Source organism: Pristis pectinata, chromosome 8 (genome assembly GCF_009764475.1).
Source record: "Pristis pectinata isolate sPriPec2 chromosome 8, sPriPec2.1.pri, whole genome shotgun sequence".
Taxonomy (NCBI): Eukaryota; Metazoa; Chordata; class Chondrichthyes; order Rhinopristiformes; family Pristidae; genus Pristis; species Pristis pectinata.
The window spans coordinates 14,349,960-14,368,924 of record NC_067412.1 but is presented as its reverse complement, the minus strand read 5'-3'; the positions used below and the strand labels follow the sequence as shown (position 1 = coordinate 14,368,924).

General features: G+C 38.3%; 1 protein-coding gene and 1 long non-coding RNA gene across 4 annotated transcripts in view; one reads left to right on the top strand and one right to left on the bottom strand.

Moving 5' to 3' along the window:
• The window catches only part of clec16a (C-type lectin domain containing 16A), a 180,055-nt gene that overhangs the window by 52,589 nt on the left and 108,501 nt on the right, over nt 1-18,965 (bottom strand). For all 3 annotated transcript variants that reach the window (XM_052021126.1, XM_052021127.1, XM_052021128.1), the window contains 2 exons: nt 17,689-17,817; nt 16,640-16,760 (listed from right to left, as the gene is read on the bottom strand). In XM_052021126.1, coding sequence (XP_051877086.1) covers nt 16,640-16,760; nt 17,689-17,817 — 250 coding nt within the window. The remainder of the gene's footprint in view (nt 1-16,639; nt 16,761-17,688; nt 17,818-18,965) is intronic.
• On the top strand, nt 1,266-14,401 carry LOC127573168 (uncharacterized). The gene is made up of 4 exons (XR_007956756.1): nt 1,266-1,381; nt 3,048-3,120; nt 9,345-9,431; nt 14,366-14,401. It is a non-coding gene; the product is annotated as an uncharacterized LOC127573168 (long non-coding RNA).

The following is an 18,965-nucleotide window of genomic DNA, read 5'->3' as shown; positions in this document are numbered from 1 at the left end:
TCAGGGAGGGAACGTTGGTGGTTGGGTGGGAGAAGAGAGCAGAAACAGAGAGCAGAGAGCATTACCAGATATCGTGAAGACATATTGCCTTGTTCCCTGCATTTTCCTTCTATGGGGACTTTTTTTTCAATAAAAAGACAGTGCTGTGCTGACATGAAGTGTGTGCTTTAAGTCACTTAAACACTTCTGAAGTCAATGTGGGAATGATGTGGCAACTACAGGTTTTGTATAATGCTGGTGTTGGGAATCACACAGGTTGTATTCACTGAAAGGATAAGTGAACCAATATCAGTGTCCTCTCCCAGGCTAGCATCTCAGCAATGAGTTATACTCAGTTGGCCAGGCCATATGTTTCACATGCCTGACACCAGTGTCCCGAAACAATCTCTGATGGGAAGAGATTACCAGACGGACAGAAGGAAAGATCTGGTGGTGAAGGAGCATACGTGATGGCACTGAGAAGCACAAGTTTATGCATCAGGAGCAACAAAAGCCCTGCACGAGTGGCAGAAGTTGTTCGCCACCTCAGACTACCCACCCTCCTAGGCTACCAGACATCAAACAGAACACTTTTGCAGTTCTCACATTGACCTCAGAACCCACAAAACCAGAGTGGAAGCAATTCATCCTTGAACCCAAGGGACTGCTGAAAGCAGCCTAAACATAGCACCCATTTAACCACCAAAAATGGGTGAAACTTCATCCACTGGGAAATTGGGCCTGGTGCTTCCATTCACAATTCACCTTGGCACAGTTGAGGTTTGCCTGCACCTACTGACTTCACAGCACGTTTCCTCCACTGCCAGCAGAAATTGGACCCCACCTGTTCACTCAACGTAACCCAGTGCATGGGGTAAGGACATGAGATGACAATTGAAAGGTCTTCACTATAAAACTGATATCTTGCTTCCAGTATCTGTTAGTCTGTTTTCAATGGTTTAGCTTGAAACTGTGAATCAGTGGTGCTTCTTTCACTAATAATAGCCTCTGTGCCAATCAGTTGTACTGCATGCTGCAACCAGCTCTTGATCTGCCCACATCTCTTATTGATTTGGGGAAAATGATTGTATGCTGGTTGCCCACAAAGCAGTTTCCCCAATAATCTACATTTCCTTTCACCTCCTCAGCAATCTTTATGCAGCTGGATTGTGACAGATGTAGGGAGATTTTGTTTTTAAAGTGCTGACTCACTTCCCAACAATCAGTGTAGAAATGAAGTTGAAACTTTGAACCCTGCATGCTCTTTTCACAATCATACAAGTCCTGTTTTAGTGCACAATTTTGTGTGCAAAGAAATAGCATTGTTTTAAGGAAATTTTTTGGGAAATGGAAATGTGGCATACGTTTAGCGCACCAAAAGAATACGAAGTCCACTTCCAAGGTAATTGACTTTCCATTCTTGATTTAAAAATATTCACTAGGTAAATGTGAAAGTATCTGATTCTTGTTTCTTTCAAAACACAAAATATACATTTGAAAAAGTAGAGCGACTCTTAGCACGTCAGAATGTTCGATTTGTCGCTTAATCCCAGACATAATCAACCAGCATCCTCAAGAAAACAGATCATCTGTTCATTCTTACTCTACTGTCTGTAGAACACCCTTGCATGAAAATTAGTTGCTGCGTTGTGAGCATACAAATTAGTAGGCCATTTGGCCCCTCAAGCTTGCTCCTCCATTTAATAAGGGGCTGATTTGACTGTATCCTCAATTTCCATCCCCTCGTGGTAGCCTTTTGGCCCCTTGCTTATCAAGAAACAGTCTCCCTCTGCCTTACAAAATACTCTGATTCTGCTTCCACCAAGAGGAGGAGAGTTCAAAAAGCTCACGACACTTAGATACACAAAAAAAATCTCATCTCCGTCTTAAATAAGCAGCCCCTTGTTCTAGATTCTCTAACAATAGAAAACATCATTTTCATACACACCCTGTCAATAACCTCTTGGTATCATACATGTTTCAATCAAATCCCCTCTCCTTTTTGTGAACTCCAGTAGATGCAAACCTGGCCTGCCGAATACTTCCATCCATTCCAATAATCAGTCTAGTAAACCTTCTCTGAACCGCTTCCAATGCATCAATACCCTTTCTTAAAAACAGAGACTAATACTGTACACAATACTCCAGATGTTGTCTCACCAATGCCCTATACAAGATAAGCATAACCATCCCACTGTTATATCAAAGTCCCATGTATCATATACTTCACAAAAGTGACCATTGGCTCTGAATGTTCTTTGCCAAGTCCAGCAGTTTGGAAACTAGTCTTTCCTTCATTTAATCCTACAAGTAATCAAGATGAATTAAAATGGTAAACTTGTAAACTTTCTCAGCTGGTAGATATATTAATAATGTGTTGGGAATGTCAAAAAAAATTAGGATTTCACAATGCTTTAGCGCCAATTTACAGGCACAGGTATTCAAATATACACCTGAATGTCTCTTGAGTAAGTAACATTTTGAAATAAACCAAAACCAAATAAAAATAATTTGGTTTATCAATCTCATTCAGTGCCACACAGCTTGTATCAGCAGATTTTATTTTTAGCCTTGAGATCAGCTAAGTAGTTTTAGGATTAGTCTAGGTCTCCAAAAGGCTCTGATGATTCATTGTTAACCAAAATCAGTAACTAAAACAGTCCTTCTATTTTTAATTGAAAAGAATTTCTGGAACACAATGGTTAAATTGGTCATCCTTGTTTGGCTTCCTATCACTATCTACCACATATTACAAAGTCCTGGATGGATGCTATTGCTATTTCCTTTCCCATATTTATGACATCACACTAGAATTTCAGCTGAAATGTAGCAACCACTGGATAGATTTCCACTGAAAAAGATCAGAAATAGATTACATCCTTACCAATTAATGATTTTCTCAAGGGAAATAGTACCAGTACATGTTAGTCCAAAAAAAAGACTGTGGAACATGTTTGTGGCTCATGTATTTTAAGTGCAATGACTACTTTAAGGTTGATAGGATCGTTACAACATAAAAATAATTTGTTAAGTGGTTAACTATTACAACTGTCTGTATCTTGTTTCAGGTTTGGCTGCCACATTAAACAGCTAGGTTTCTTTGATGTTCCTGGTCTGAATTAACCAGACAATACTCTCCAGGTACAATTTCCAAATTGGCCAAAATATAAATCAACCAGGTGATAGATTTAATGAGCACCTCACAAACTGAGTAGTGTAGATCACTAGGGTACATAATATTGTAATACAGACTTATCAGGCATTAATTTCTATTGAGACAGGTTTTACAATACAGGAATGTCTGATATTTAGAGAGCAAGAATTATGAAATTAGAAAGAAATGCCACAGTTGAAATTATCCTGATTTTTAAAGAGTGGAGAAAACAAGAACTGCAAGTAAGCAGATGGTAACTGAGACAGAGGGTAAGAATAAGAATAAAAAAAAATGTCAGTTTAGAAAGAAGCTCTGCTAGGAATGCGACATAGAAGTGGGAGGGCAGATCTTCAAAAGTTAGAACAGAAGTCCTTTCTGAACTGTATTGAAATCCAAAACACAGATCCATCTAAATCCTACTTAAAAAAAAAACTTTAAAATAGATACATCATTTTTACACTACTGCAAAGATTTAATTAAATTAATCTGCTCCCGCAAATCAACAGCATAACTTGATAACTTTTAACTCAGGGTGCACAGCACAAATGCACTATCCTGCCAAATGTCTTATTTGGAGGGCAAAGGAGGACAAAAGTCAACATTTGGCAATTTAGACAATTAACATAATCATGTGGATATGTGCTGGATCCAATATGGCCAAATAAGGGAAAGAAGGTCCCTTTCCAAGAGGCTTAGTGCAAATCCCAAATCAAAGGTAATACAGTTCCACCTCACATTGTTACGTGGTAGTGTGCTGTAGAAAGTTGATGATTAATGTGAGCCATCCGCCTACAGACAGAAAATGACCTGCTGTGTGATGACATCCCAATCAAGGGATCATTGCCAAAATATTTAATCATACAATTTGGCTTATATGGGGAAAAAACTTGAGCCCTCTGACAGACTACTTGACACAAAGTGAGAAAAGTATTTATGATCAATTCTACAATTCAAAATATATGGCATTTCCACTATGCAACATAGCCAAGTCCTGCAAGCATTTTGACTTGCATCACATTCAGAGAACAAAAATGGAACAGTATTTTGTTATTTCTGAATGATACACATGAAACAGAAGTTCACAAGTAAAATCGTATGACATATTTGAAATAAACTGCAGATTTTTCAAAAATAATTTAACACTTCAATTTTCCATAAAATACTGACATTTCAAATTATTTGGCAGAATAACAGCTTTCAGAATAAAAATGGATTTTAAAACTAGATAGTTAGCCAGCATATAAAAGATGGTTCAACATTTCAGCCTTCGTATCAGAAATATTACACCTGTTTTTCAATTTTCATAATGATTATGCCAAGTTATTACTGCACCATGAGTATTGAGCAGGAAATGGGTTCAAATCACACTTAATCAGCACAGCCAGCCACCTGTGAAGTAGAATTGGTTGAGCAGCTAAGAAACAGTGAAGACAGAAGATATTGGTGGGACTTCTCTACAGGCCCCCAGTTGTAGTAACATAGGGCATAGTACAAATAAGAAAGTTAAAAAGGGCACATAACAAGGGTAATGCAGCAATCACAGGATACTTTAATTTAATCACAGGATAATTTAATTAATTGTGTAGTGGTCAAATTCAAAGTGTGTATAAGATATTGTTTTCTCTATTAGTTGTTTTCATTCATTTTTGGAATCTGGTGAGGTCAGCATTTATTGCCCATCCTTAAAGGACCACGACCTTGACAAAAAAGGGAAAGTGGAATATGAGGGTAATCTAGCAAGAAACACAAAATTAGGTTCTAAAAGCTTCTATAGATATGTAAAAAGGAAAAAGGTCAGAAGAAAGTGATTTCCCCTTACAGACTGAGACAGGAGAAATTATCTGGAGACATTAAGAAGTGGCAGATAAATTAAATAAATATTTCACAGAAAGCCTCTCAGAAATAATAACGAGGAACACGTATAGAATGAATGAGCTGAAAGAAGTTAGTATTGTTTAAAAAAAAGTTAAAAGGTACTGAAAGCCAACAAATCTCCAGAACCTGATGACTTGCATTCCAAGGTTTTGAAAGTAGTGTCTATGGAGTGGATGCACTGGTTGTCATCTTTAAAAATTCTGCTGACTCTTGAACAGTACCTACAGATTGGAAGGTAACAAATGTAATTCTACTATTTAAGAGGGAGGTGGAAGAGAAAAAGAAGTGGAGAAAATGCTAGAATCTATTACTAAAATGGTAGCAGGGCAATTAAATAAAATGAATAGGGAAGATTCATTGTGGATTTATGAAAGGAAAATAATGGTTGAAAAATCTATTTGCATTTTTCTGAGATTGTAACTAGAATGGGTAAAGTGGTGTTTTTGATCTTTCAGAAGACCTTCAATATAGTGCCACAAGAGATTATTAAATAAAATTAGAGCACATTAGATTGGGATAATTTACTAGCATGGACTGAGGACATGGTTAACAGATAAAAATACAGATTACGGATAACTGACTTGTTGGATGCTGCAGGGATTGATGCAGGAGCCAAGGCTGTCAATGACATACGAGTGGACCACGTGCAATATATTCAAGTTTGCTGACAGTACAAACCTGGATACCAATGTGGGTTGAGGAGTGCGCATAAGAGTTTCAGGGGGATGGACGAGGATGTTATAGTTGAAATGTAATGTGTAAAAATGCAAAGTAGAAAAAAAAATTTTTTTGAATGACAAGAGATCAAAAGATTTAGAGGGACCAGGGCATCTTCATACATGGACCACTGAATAGCAGATAGGTGCAGCAGGCAATTAGGAAGGTAAACAGTATATTGGTCTTTATTGCAAGGAGGATTTGGCGTACAAGATTAAAGTCATCTTACTGCAATTATACAAGACCTTAGAAATATCACACCTGAAATATTGTGTTGCCCGACCCAAGGAACGATAAATTCTCAATCGAGATTGGTGCAACAAAGGCTCACCAGATTAACTGTGGAGAGTTTGTTCTACAAGGACAGATTAAACAGACTGGGTTTATGCTCTTCTAAGTGTAGAAAGGTGAGAGATCATCTCATTGAAAACATGCTAAATTTTTGCAGGATTTTCTGAGGTAGATGTGGGAATATTTCCCCCAGCTGGAGTGTCCAGAGGGGGATACAGTCTTAAAATTAGTGATCAGCCATTCTGGACAGAAGATTTTTTTTCCCCCACTCAGAGGACATTCTAGACATCATAAATCATTTGTATGGTCAAATATAGTTTGATGAATTCCTACACAGAATCAGTTGAAGTCAGACTTGATTTAAATGTTTGTCGTTTCTTCACAAAAGCTTGAGAAATAATAACAGTTGCAGAGATGATGGAGGCATTGATAGTACCTACATTATTTTTCCAGAAAGAAATGAAACAGTTATGAAACCTAGTTATGAAACCTCATCAGTCACCTGTCCTGGCAGACAGGAAGTGAGATTTAGCCCACAAAGACACAAGGAAGCTTTGCTGCACTCACAAAGCTTTGAGGGCTCATTACAAATAGACTTTAATTTCTACACATTCATGCACCAGTGGGGTTTGCCATCCACCCACTGAGAGTGGGCTGACATAAACCAGAAAAGGCTAAAATTAGAATCTTAGAATAGTACTAACTGGAAATGCTCTCAATTATTATCACTGGTACAGTAAAAGAAATAATGGAAATTCTAAGAATGGAAGCCACGGATTTGCACTGGAACACTTCTGTGCCTTTGTGGTCAATATGGTAATTTGAATACAATGGCTAATCAAAATTTTCCACACAATCAAGTGCAAGTGGACGTACAAAATATCTGGGAATTTCTGTCGGAAAGCTTGTCCCCACTTTAACTTCCATTTTTTCCTCTGAATACGCTAAAAACTAAATAGGCAAGTAGTTCTGTATAAAGTGTAGTCAACAAAAGTGGTTGTTTTTTGCAGTTAATGGCAAGCCATCTGTACCAACCTATTAATGAAGTCTGGATTTAGCATGAACAGATTCCTCAACATCTGCCTGCATTTTAAATTGGTCTGATTGCCAAAGGCAAGGTCTTACAAGGTAGTAGGACTCTGAGTGCATAAATATTATCCTATGCAGTATAAACCCAGCCTTGTCCACAAAACCTTTTGACAGCCAGTTAAGCTACTGCTGGCTATTAAAAAGAATAAACATTTTAATAGTTTAAATTTTTGTCAAAGCAAAACACAAATATACTTAAATGGTAAATCATCTAAAACTTATTTTTTCCCCTCAAAATCATTGCTTTCCATTCAATGATGCTGATGCTATGCCAGGTCTACCCTAATGCAAGTTGTTCAGGTGGATTCCCTGGTGTAAATGCTGTTGAACTGCCAAACTTCACACACCATTGCCAATTCCATGAGGAGTCCAATGACAGAGCACATTCTTGAAATATACCATAAAAAGCAACAGCAACTTTGGGATTTTAGTGGTTGCATGAAAATGCGAAAATTGCAGTCAATTACATAGGTAATTCCTGACATTTCCCCAAGTATTTGCTGATATTTAAATCCAGGCCAATGTGGATTGGCATATGTCTCTACTCACCTTTGTTAAATCAGTGGTTATTGGCTGATCTGATTACAACTCACATCTACTTTTTTAAAACTTAAGTTACAAACTCAAACTGCAGGTCACCTGTTGAGATGAGCTATATATTGTTACTTAATAAAATATGGTCTCAAGCCACACCAGATAGGTTGATATCAACATGTATCCCTGTCTCTTGAAAGTAAGCATTTCTTATTTTGATTATGTAATCATCCTTTCCTTATGTATTTTTAAAAACTTATGACCTTCCTCTACTATAATACAGGCACTTTGTCAATAATAAGCTTTCATAGGTTGGGAGTTTAAAAGACTTCAGAGATATAATGTACAGTGACAATAGCATGATCACATTTATTTTGACCCAGTAAACTGCATTTGTTGCGATCTAGTATAAATTAACACAAAGTACTATCCAGTTCTGGAACACTAAAACGTACAGGCTGTTAGAGAATGAGAGAGAAATTTAAATAATTTGACGATGTCATGAGTTGGCTTGTGGGACTGGGAAGCCTTTGGGTATGGGTAATGAAAGTGACAGTACTCCAGTAAACAATTGAAATAGGCCATACTACATATTGTTCAGGAAAAATACATGGGAAGGACAAATAAGCACAAATATTATCATACATGGAATGAAATGAGGAAACCACAATCATGGCCTGGATTGGTCTGACTGGCCCTCGAGCACTTTCCACCCTTGCAGTCCTGCTTCACTCCTGCCTGGCTACTTGCCACACTAGCTGACATAGCTACAGGCTTACCACAAGTTTAAGATCCTCCCAAATCCTTAAAATAAGTAGCACATGACATCTGCAGGCAGAAGGCCAAGGACCACCCAATGCCAAGCACAGAGATGCATTAGCCAGGCACCACCCAATGCCAAGCATGGAGATGCATTAGCCAGGCACCCTCAAGCTTGGTCCAATCCTCTGATCTAAGCCTTTATTCAGATCTAGATAATGGTGGGCACAGGGGTCTCTTGCACTAACTTCAACTTCAAAACATTTTACATTTTTTTTAAAAAAGAGCTGGAACAGCTACAATGGGCTGTAACATTTTGATCATTCTCCTTGCCCCTGCCTTCCTCCGTATTTTTCTCGTGTCAGAGACAGACACCTGAACGTGAAGTGCAGTGGTTTTTGAGGGATGCAGCTTCCTGAATTAGAGCACAAACTGTTCCGAGTCCCCTAAGAGGAAGACATGAAGAAAATACTTTTTTCTTTTAAAGAAAACACAGCTTTTATGTATGGCTTGGCCAAAACAAAATGTATTTCCCAGATATGTTCTAAATGGTAAATCTACCTATCCCCTTAAAAAAGTTATGCACCACCACTATGTGAAGAATGGAAAGATAAATTAATGGAAAAAAAAAGTAAAATCATTGACAAAAACTATTAAGGCAAAGGAGGAACTGAAAAGAAGAGCAAAATCACAGTTCTAAAATTAAGATTCATTAAGAATGTAAACAGACTTGATCAGGTGGATATAGTTAAATTATGTATATTCATCAACAATATATATACACTACATCACTAATTAGCTTAATAACTAATCTTAATGACCTTGATCATCATGCACTGGGAGATCCAAACTCTTGCTGGGCAGTCACTGGACAACAACAACAACAATAAACAATTCTTCTTCTCTTTACGGTTACATTAATGATCCTGTGGATCCAACCCCTCAGCTTTACGTCAGGGAAAGCTGGCATATGTGGTGTGCCTCCGATCATTTGAATGGGATTACTGGCCTTGAAAAGTAAAGGTTAATACAGGTAAATAGTTTTTCTTTTTTTTAAAAAAACCCTTCAAAGGTAAATTTCTTTTGTTTTTGAAATTCATGGCTTTACCTTTTTAAATAGTTTACTAATGTCTCTGATGATCACAGGCATTTAAAATCAGCTCAAAGGCCTTTGACAACAGTGAACTATTAAAATACCATCAAGTTCTCTGGGGACAGGGCCTTACAATTCATCACCTGAGCCCACGTTGCCACTTCTCATGGACCACTCTGCCAGCAAGACCTCTAGTGCAATCAGATCTGCAGGGCCAATAAGCATAAGTACAACCACAAGGACAGTAAAGGCAGCAGGGCAGATTGATACAATCCAGGCCAGTATCTGTTCATTGTCATATTGCTGTTTGTGACAGCTTGCTTCAAGCTATCTTCTCAGTCATTAATCTCAGAACAAACAAGCCCTCTTTACCCCTATTCCTTCCTTATAAATCAATCTATTGACACCATGGATCACTCCCCAGGTAAGCAGCAAACATCCTCAAATTGAGCATTACAATTCACCAAAATCACATACCTGCTATCCCCCAAATCACTGCAGGAATGCACACTATCACAACCACCATATCTCCAAAGATGTTCAAGAAATTTGACAACATTTTGCACAAATCAGTTCACTTTACTGACTACTCATTCAACGAACTGAACATTCACAGACTCTTGTCACCATATACTGCAGCAGGTCATCAAGGTTTAACACTTCCCAAACCTACAACTTCTACTACCATAAAGAATAAAGGCAACAGATATAGAAGAATATCAACACCTGCAAGTTATCTTACAAGTTGTACACTGTCCTAACATTGAAAATATGTTGCTGGGTCTAAATTCTGGAACTCTCTGCCAGCAACAATGTAGAAGTAAGTTTACCAGATGGACTGCGGCAGTACCAGGCAGCAGCTCACAACCACTTCCTAATGGACAACAAGTGCTGGCCTTGCCATTCTTGCCCATATATTATAAAAAATAAATTTTTACAAAATAGTTTCACCAGTCAAAAGTATATGGCTTTGGTGATATCTACTTGCCTTTCTGCAGCCAAATTATGGAGAAAGCCCAGTTCTGATTGATGAAGTTATATTCTTCTACCTGTCAGCTAAGAAATAACCTCCAGTAGTTGTTATTTTCAAATCTTAAATATTATTCATTAGTTATATCAGCGTTCATTTAATGTAAGGGCCTACAATAGTTAACACCCGTGTGTTAGCTTTGATGATTTGGAAGTGTCATCAATTAATTAAACCACTTTTCTGTGATGGATTTTAGTAAAGAGATGTATTTGATGCAAGGTGTTCAAGGTGTACACAACAGGTTGGTGTAGGTAAGAGCTTTTCTTCACTGGACCCATTCCATGACTTTTTTTGTTTTAAAATGCTCATTCACCTCAAAACTTTCAGGATTTCACATAGATCAGTAGGTTGGTAGGTCAACTGGGCACTGTAAATTGCATCTAGTGTATAGGAGAATGGTAGAATCTGGGTGGAATTCATGGGAATGTGGATGGGTGCTTGATAGCCGGCACAGACTGGATGGGCTGAAGAGCCTATTTCTGTGCTGTACAATTTTAGATGCAGCCTTCCCATCAAAATCTCAGTAAAAATGGCAGAAATATGAAACACTCTATGTGTCCATTTGAACATCCAGAAATGCAATTATTAACTGTCCTTTTTCAAATGTAGTTTGTGACTGGGTGTGGAATTTATTCAATGCTAAACTATTGGTGGGTGCAAGAACATCCTTGTTGCTAACAATAATGGCAATAACTTGAGAGGCAATTATGACAGAAAAAGGTGCAAATATAATTGTACATGCAAAAGAAGATGGAAAAAGTAAACACCCACAGTTTGCAACGTGCTTCTCTGCATAACAATCAATGGAGAGCAAACTTGCCCATCTCATGAACAATAGCTTCCTCGAAATCCCTAGCTGTAAAACTTTCCTTCAACTCAGAACTCCTCTACAGCCATATTTAGCCATTCCTCTAAATTCACATTCTTTAAGTCTGGCTAGGACTTCAGTTGCTGATGACATACACTTTACATCAAGCACAACCACAGCACATTAATACAAGATACACAATTGGTCTACATGCTCAATGTTGAAATTAATGCTACTTTCCTAGTCTCTTTTTTTTGTCTAATTAAATCTTCATTCTACAAAGATGAACTTAAAACTGCAGAAGAACAATACAAGCTTTGAGAAGCAAAATAGGGTCAGGTGGAACAGGCAAGGACAAGGAGATTGTGAACCAAGTATATACTGCAGGGGTTGGGGAAAAAAAAGAGGCAATTCTTTGGGGTGTGAATTGAATGGGAGTCGATGTTTACATGAATGGTCCATGGGATAAAGTAACTCCGGATTGCAGAAAGTATGTTTAGGTTTACCAAGATATGTGAGTTTACACACTAAAATTATGCTACAACTCAGCTACGTTGCCAGGATACATTTAGGCTTCCCATGTTACTCACTGAAAATTACATTCTAATGTAATGGTAAAAGTGAAAATGAACTGTAACATAACATCTAACTTTAATTTAATTAAGACATTTCTAACTATTCCACGGAAAACATTTTGCCCAAACGCTGATTTACATTACATTTTATTTGCCAGAGATGGGTCAAATCAAAAAGTCCTGAGAGTTCTGCTGCCTCAAGAATTCACTTCTCTTAAAAATAAATCTAAATAACAGAACTGAATTTTTGTCCTTTACTTTTAATCCAGTTGATATAATTTATGGATTATTTTCGTGTAACTTCAGCTTAATCCACCTAGTTCATGTCCCAATGAAGCTAGTTGTGTACACCACAACAAGGCTACTGAGTTTTGGTTTTCAGAGCAAACAAACTTCATTACAGTAAATGAAAATCAAAACACTTCAGACACTGGAAATCCAAAATAAAAATAGAAAATGCCAGAAACACTCAGCATGTTGCAGGCTTCCAGACTCCTAGAACATGGATAGTACAGCACAGGAACAGGCCCTTTGGCCCTCTATTTCTGCACCGACCGTAGTGCCAAAATAAACTAATCCCATCTGCTTGTCCTTCTTAAACAAAGGACAGACATCGGCCATTCTCCAGTCCTCTAGGACCTTGCCTGTGGCCAAGGGTCTCTGTCAAGGCCCCAGCAATCTCCTCCCTTGCTTCCCTCAGTTTCCTGGGATAGATCCCATGAGGGTCTGGGGACTTAACCATTTGATGTTTTTCAAGACACCCAACACCACCTCCTTCTTAATGTTGACAATGTCCTAATCTCACCATCATCCATGTCCTTCTCCTTGGTGAATACCAATGCAAAGTACTCATAAAGGACTTAACCCACTTCTTCTGGTTCTACACACAAATTCCTTCCTTTGTCCTTGAGTGGACTTGCTCTTTCCCTAGCTACCCCCTTGCTTTTAATATACATATAACATGCCTGGGGATTCTCCTTAATCCTACTTGTCAAGGACACTTCATGGCCCCTTTTATCCCTCCTAATTTCCTGTTTCCTTTACATTCCTCAAGGGTCTTATCCGATTCCAGCTTTCTAAACCTCACCAATGCTTCCTTTCCCTTTTTGACTAAACATACAATATCTTGTCATCCAAGATTCTTGCCATCCTTATCTTTCATCTTCACAGGAACATGCTGTTTCTGAACTCTAATCAACCAGCCTTCAAAAGACTTGCACATGTTGGATATGGATTTACCCTCAAACAGCCGTTCCCAATCTACTTTCTCCAGTTCCTGCCTTGCACTTGTTGCAATTAGCCTTCTCTCAATTTAGCATTTTCACCCAAGGACCACTCTCATCCTTATCTATAACTATCTGAAAACTTATGGAATTATTGTCACTGTTCCCAAAATCCTCCTCAGTATTGAATTCTTCAGCTTGATGTAATTTACTCTTTCTTGCTGTCTGTATCAGAACTGGTCATTTCTGCCTGTCATCATTTTGGGTCAGTTTTTACTTTTTACAAGTCTAATCTGGCCTGCTGAGCATGTCCCCTAGCTTTGTTATTAACAACTCTAAGTGCTAACATGTTAAACAGACAGAGCATATGGTTCTCACTGCCACGCTGTTAGATTAACTCATTTGGTCTTGCACTACTCTATGTTTACCCACCCCTCCCTCACCTTGTTTGCTATTGAAGACTAGGTTGTATGCTCTTTCTCAGTTCTGACAAAAGGTCTCTGACCTGAACCATTTAATGTTTCTCTTCCCACAGATGGTACCTGATCTGCTGATTGTTTAAGATTTTCTGTTTCTATTTCAAACTACATTGCAGACAATGTTCTGGCAAAGAAATAAAATCCTGAAGTCTAATTGAGGGATAAGCAATTTATTTCAGTTACTCTCTAGCACTGTCCTTGATCACAGGCCTTTCCCTTGACTAAATGTTTTAGTTTATTACTATTTTAAATGGCTTCTAGGGGATGTCAAGTTTTTCATCTTTTTTCCAAACTTTGTAATGATCACATATGGAGAACGAGGACTACACCAGACTGGATGACACACACCAATGGCAACTGTTGAGACCGTTTAGATTAGGACAATGAATTTAACGATCTGAAGATCATTTAAATCAATTCATTGTGGTATCAGCGATCAATGTGATTGGTCATGATGTAATTATTATGGGACAATGAACTTATCTTGCAAGAAGATGAGGAAGGCAGTTGATGAAGGAGCAATTGGTTGCACAGAAGGGCTTGAAAAAGTTGAAGCTTGCTGTCATACATAATACATTAACTCAGAACACAATGACTGCAACCAGGACAACATTTAAATTTATTTAGGTGTTGAATGCATTTTGGTGATTGGCTTCACTTTTCCCCTTAATGATCTCAATGCTATCACATCCTATCACTCAAGGGATGCCACATTTTCCAACATGGAAGACAAGTAACCTCTATTTAACTTTCTTTCAGAGTGGCCGGTCACAGAACAAACATTCACAAGATATTGAGAAGATAGCATCATAATTGTACAGATCACCATAAATTATGAATCTATAACCTTTATTTTCAGACAGCAAATGTGATTAAACCTCAAAATGTTGAACTGTTGTGGTTTTTAAGCAGTAACAAAATGAGTAAGTTGAAACTCTGGCAGGCCACTTCCACAATGAACATATTGCTTACGACAAAATTATATTTTTCCTTTTCAGATTTTACCATGTCTCAAAATGAATAAAATCAGTTTACTTTGGTACTATTCATCACACCCTCTTTTTTCCTGTTCCATATAAAAACTCATTCTGGAATGGAAACTCTATTTTAAAACTTAAGTTGCTTTGTGATGGGTGGGCATCCTGGTTAATGATTTACTGCCTCTGAGTTAACTGTAAATGAATCATATTTTTAAATCATCACATATGCAATCAAAATGGCAGCTTCAAATATACAAATATAAACTGTTGGTATCATTTCAAACTTAAACATTCATGTTAGTGGTGATTACTTACAGAATGTGTTGTCTGAAAATGACTGTATTACATTCCCAACAAAATAAAAGGCAGATTCAAGATAAACTGATTTTAATTAGTGAAAAATAATGACAGAAAAAATTGTCACTTTGCACAAGCATCAAATACCACAAGTGGCACCTCTCTCTTTTGGATGCTTTATGACATCAAATATCTGAGGATTAATGATATAAATGAATCCATACGATACAGAGTTAACTATCCTAACACCACAACAAGAAAATCTACTCAGATGTAGAATTTTGTCCCTCTTTTTTTTGAAAAGGTATCTTCTTGCACAAACAAACCTGCCCCCTTTCCAATTCTTTTCCTCAGAAATGGTTAAAGCAAAAATAATTTTGTGCCTTGTTAGAATGCTGTCTATATATTGACAGGCTACAAAATGCTTGGTTATCTACAATTATTTGGATTAGAAGAGATCCCAGAATGAAGTCTGAGTGTTGGCAGACTAACTGTAGCTTGTTACATGACATTTATAAGCATGGTACACAGATAAGTTAATGAACTAGATCCAAGGTCCTACATCAAAACTGTCAAAAGCATATTCTGTTCTACATGATGAATCAAGAACCACAGACTGAACTGAGCATTTGAGCAGTTAGACAAAGAATGCAGAACCATGCAGAACAGGAGAAATATTTCACATAAGTTAGAGATTCCCATTTTTGTTTCCTCTGGTGATTTAATACTTACATTTCTTCAGAATTTGCAAATATATTAATTGTTTATCTGGTCAAATCCTAAATTTACAGAGAACAGAAGGAACAAGTGGTCTTCAAATGAAAACTGCACAGAAGAGTAATTTTGAATACATTTTACTTGGGACATTAAATCTATTTTTGTTGTATGTTACAATTCTTGCCTACAACACTCTTAAAATAACACCACCAATCTCCCCATATAAGATCTGCATTTTCATCAGTACGTTACAAGAAAATGGACCTGTTTTTTCATTGTATAGTTGAGCTGTACAATGGAACAAAGCTCAAAGCTACCTATTGATCAACACAAGTTTCAGCTTCTAATGTAAATTACTTTGAAGGATTTTAGCAGTATTTGAAGAAAAAGCAGATTCTGATATATATAAAACAGCTATTTCAAGTGCTCAAACAGGATTGAAAACCAAGGAAAATGGAAAAGTATTTTCATTGCAAATTAACAGCATCAACGTAGAGCACATCAACCTACAGTTGCCTGCGGCATCATAGAAAATTTATGATGCAAGAAGAATTCATTCGACTTAGAGTCCCTGTGGGTTAATAAGACAGCTACCAAGCCTAATGCTGTCTTCTACCACTAGGTCTGTTGCCCTGAAAGTTACAGCTCTTCAGGGACACTTTTAAGTACTCTATAAATGGAGGATACTTGCCTCTACTGCTCTTTCAGACAGCAAATTCCAGCATTCTACCATTCTGTTGGTGAAAGACTTCCTCTCATCCCTGAGTCAATTACTTTGAAACCACATTCCCTGGTTTTTGATTCCTCAGCTCAGAGAAATAGGACTTACCAATTTACTCTCTCTAGGCCCCTCATAATTGTACAAACTGCAATTAAGTCTCCTCTCAGCCTCTGTTTCAATGATGACGACATTAGTTCAACCAAACTTTGCTCCTAGCTGCAATGTCTAGTCTTAGCAATATCCTCCACAAATGATTTTAGGATGTAGTGACAACTATAATAGAACAAGCAGCAATACCAGTGGATTGAAAATACTTACTTAGATCTAATACATCATCTGTTTTAATCAGATCCTCTTCCCGTGTCAGTGGTAGTTGTGTTTCTGGCTCTCCTTGTAGTTGCATGGATAAAGAACGAAGCATAAAGAAAACCCGGATAGCCTAAATTGAACAAAATAGAACGTTAGTTCAATTTGGTAACTGATTAAATGTTTGGAAATCAACTCATTTTGGAAATCAACTATTCACATAGCACCATAATTTAAATGTCATAGTCCTCTGCAGATGTTAAACACATGCATTGGAGAGGGTCCAGAGGAGGTTTACACGAATGATTGATGGAATGAAAGGGTTAATACATGAGGAACATTTGATTATTCTGGGCCTGTACTCATTGGAGTTTAGAAGGATGAGGTGTTGGGGGGGGGGGGGGGGGGGGGGGGTGGGTGGGCGTGGGATGTGGGGTGTGGGTGCAGAATCTCATTGAAACCTACCGAATATTGAAAGGCCTGTATAGAGTGGACACAGAGAGGATATTTCCAGTAGTGGGAGAGGCTGGGACCAGAGGGCACAGCCTCAGATTAGAACAGCATCCCTTTAGAACAGACATGAGGTGGAATTTCTTTAGCCAGGTGACGAACTGATGAATCCGTGGAATTCACTGCCACAGACGACTGTGGAGAACAAGTCATTGGGTGTATTTAAGCGGAGGCTGATAGGTTCTTGCTTAGTAAGGGCGTCAAAGGTTACGGGGAGAAGGCAGGAAAATGGTGTTGAGAGGGAAAAATAAATCAGCTGCGATCAAATGGCAGAGCAGACCTGATGGGCCGAATGGCCTAATTCTGCTTCTATGTCTTATGGTCATTTAAGAGGGCAGTCAGAGCTTGTAAAATCTTATGGCACAATTCTAACGACTGCAGAAATTTCTCTAGACCTCAGCTTCACTAAGGAGTTTAAGTAAACTCAAAAGGATGGTAAAAGACTTGACATTTCATTTTGATGATTTTATCTTTAGTTTGAAGCACTGAGCAATTGTAAAACAATGCGAAGTCTAATCGAGTTAATCAATTCCAACCATTCTGGTGCTTACCCGTCTTGTTCGCTCCACATCACCACAAGGCAACCTCTTCACAAAGTCTATACCAGTTAGTGGGGTCCCAGTAGGAGGTAACAGGATAGATGCATCCATCATCAAGTACTCAACATTCAGGGGTTTACTCTTGAGGGAATAAAAGAAAAAAAAAGATCTAGAACATTCAAATATTCTTTATTAATAAAAATAATTAAAGTTAGTGTGCTATTTACTGCCATTAATCTGTTAAATATAATGAAATTGGGACTTCTCAGAGCTGGGAAAAGTTAGACCACACTTGGAGTATTGTGTTCAGTTCTGGTCGCCTCATTCTAGGAAGGATGTGGAAGCTTTAGAGAGATTTACCAGGATGCTGCCTGGATTGGAGAGCATGTCTGAGGAAGATAGGTTGAGCGAGCTAGAGCTTTTCTCTTTGGAGAGAAGGAGGATGAGAGGTGACTTGATAGAGGTGTACAAGATGATAAGAGGCATAGATCGAGTGGACAGTCAGAGACTTTTTCCCAGGGCGACAATGGCTAACATGAGGGGGCATAATTTTAAGGTGATTAGAGGAAGGTATTTTTTTTTTACACACTGAGAGTGGTGGGTGCGTGGAACACAATGCCGGCCAAGGTTGTGGGGGCAGATGCATTATGGACATTTAAGAGATTCTTAGATAGACACATGAATGACAGAAATTGGAGGGAAGGGTTAACATTTGGGAGGGAAGGGTTAGATAGATCTGAGAGCAGGATAAAATGTCAGCACAACATTGTGGGCCAAAGGGCCCGTACTGTGCTGTAATGTTCTATGCAAGTCCAAAGCTCATGGTCTCCCTGGCAGCAGAGATCCCTGTCCTTCTATCACTGAGTCACTGACTACCCAGGGGGTATAGGTTTAAGGTGAGAGGGGAAAGATTTAAAAGGGACCTGAGGGGCAACTTCTTCACACAGTCATTGGTGGGTCTGTTGAATGAGCTGCCAGAGGAAGTAGTAGAGGCGGTTTCAATTACAACATTTAAAAGCCATTTGGAGAGGTCCATGGATGGGAAAGGTTTAGAGGGATAGGGCCAAATGCAGGCAATTGGGACTCGCTCAGGGAAGCAAATTGGTCAGCATGGATGAGTTGGGCCGAGGGTCCTGTTTCCATACCGTACAACTCTAAGACAACATCCATCAAAGATCCCCACCATCTGGGCCATGCCATCTTCTCACAGCTATCATCAAGCAGGAGGTACAGAAGCCTGAAATCCCATACCATCAGGTTCAAGAACAGCTATTTCCCTTCAACCATTC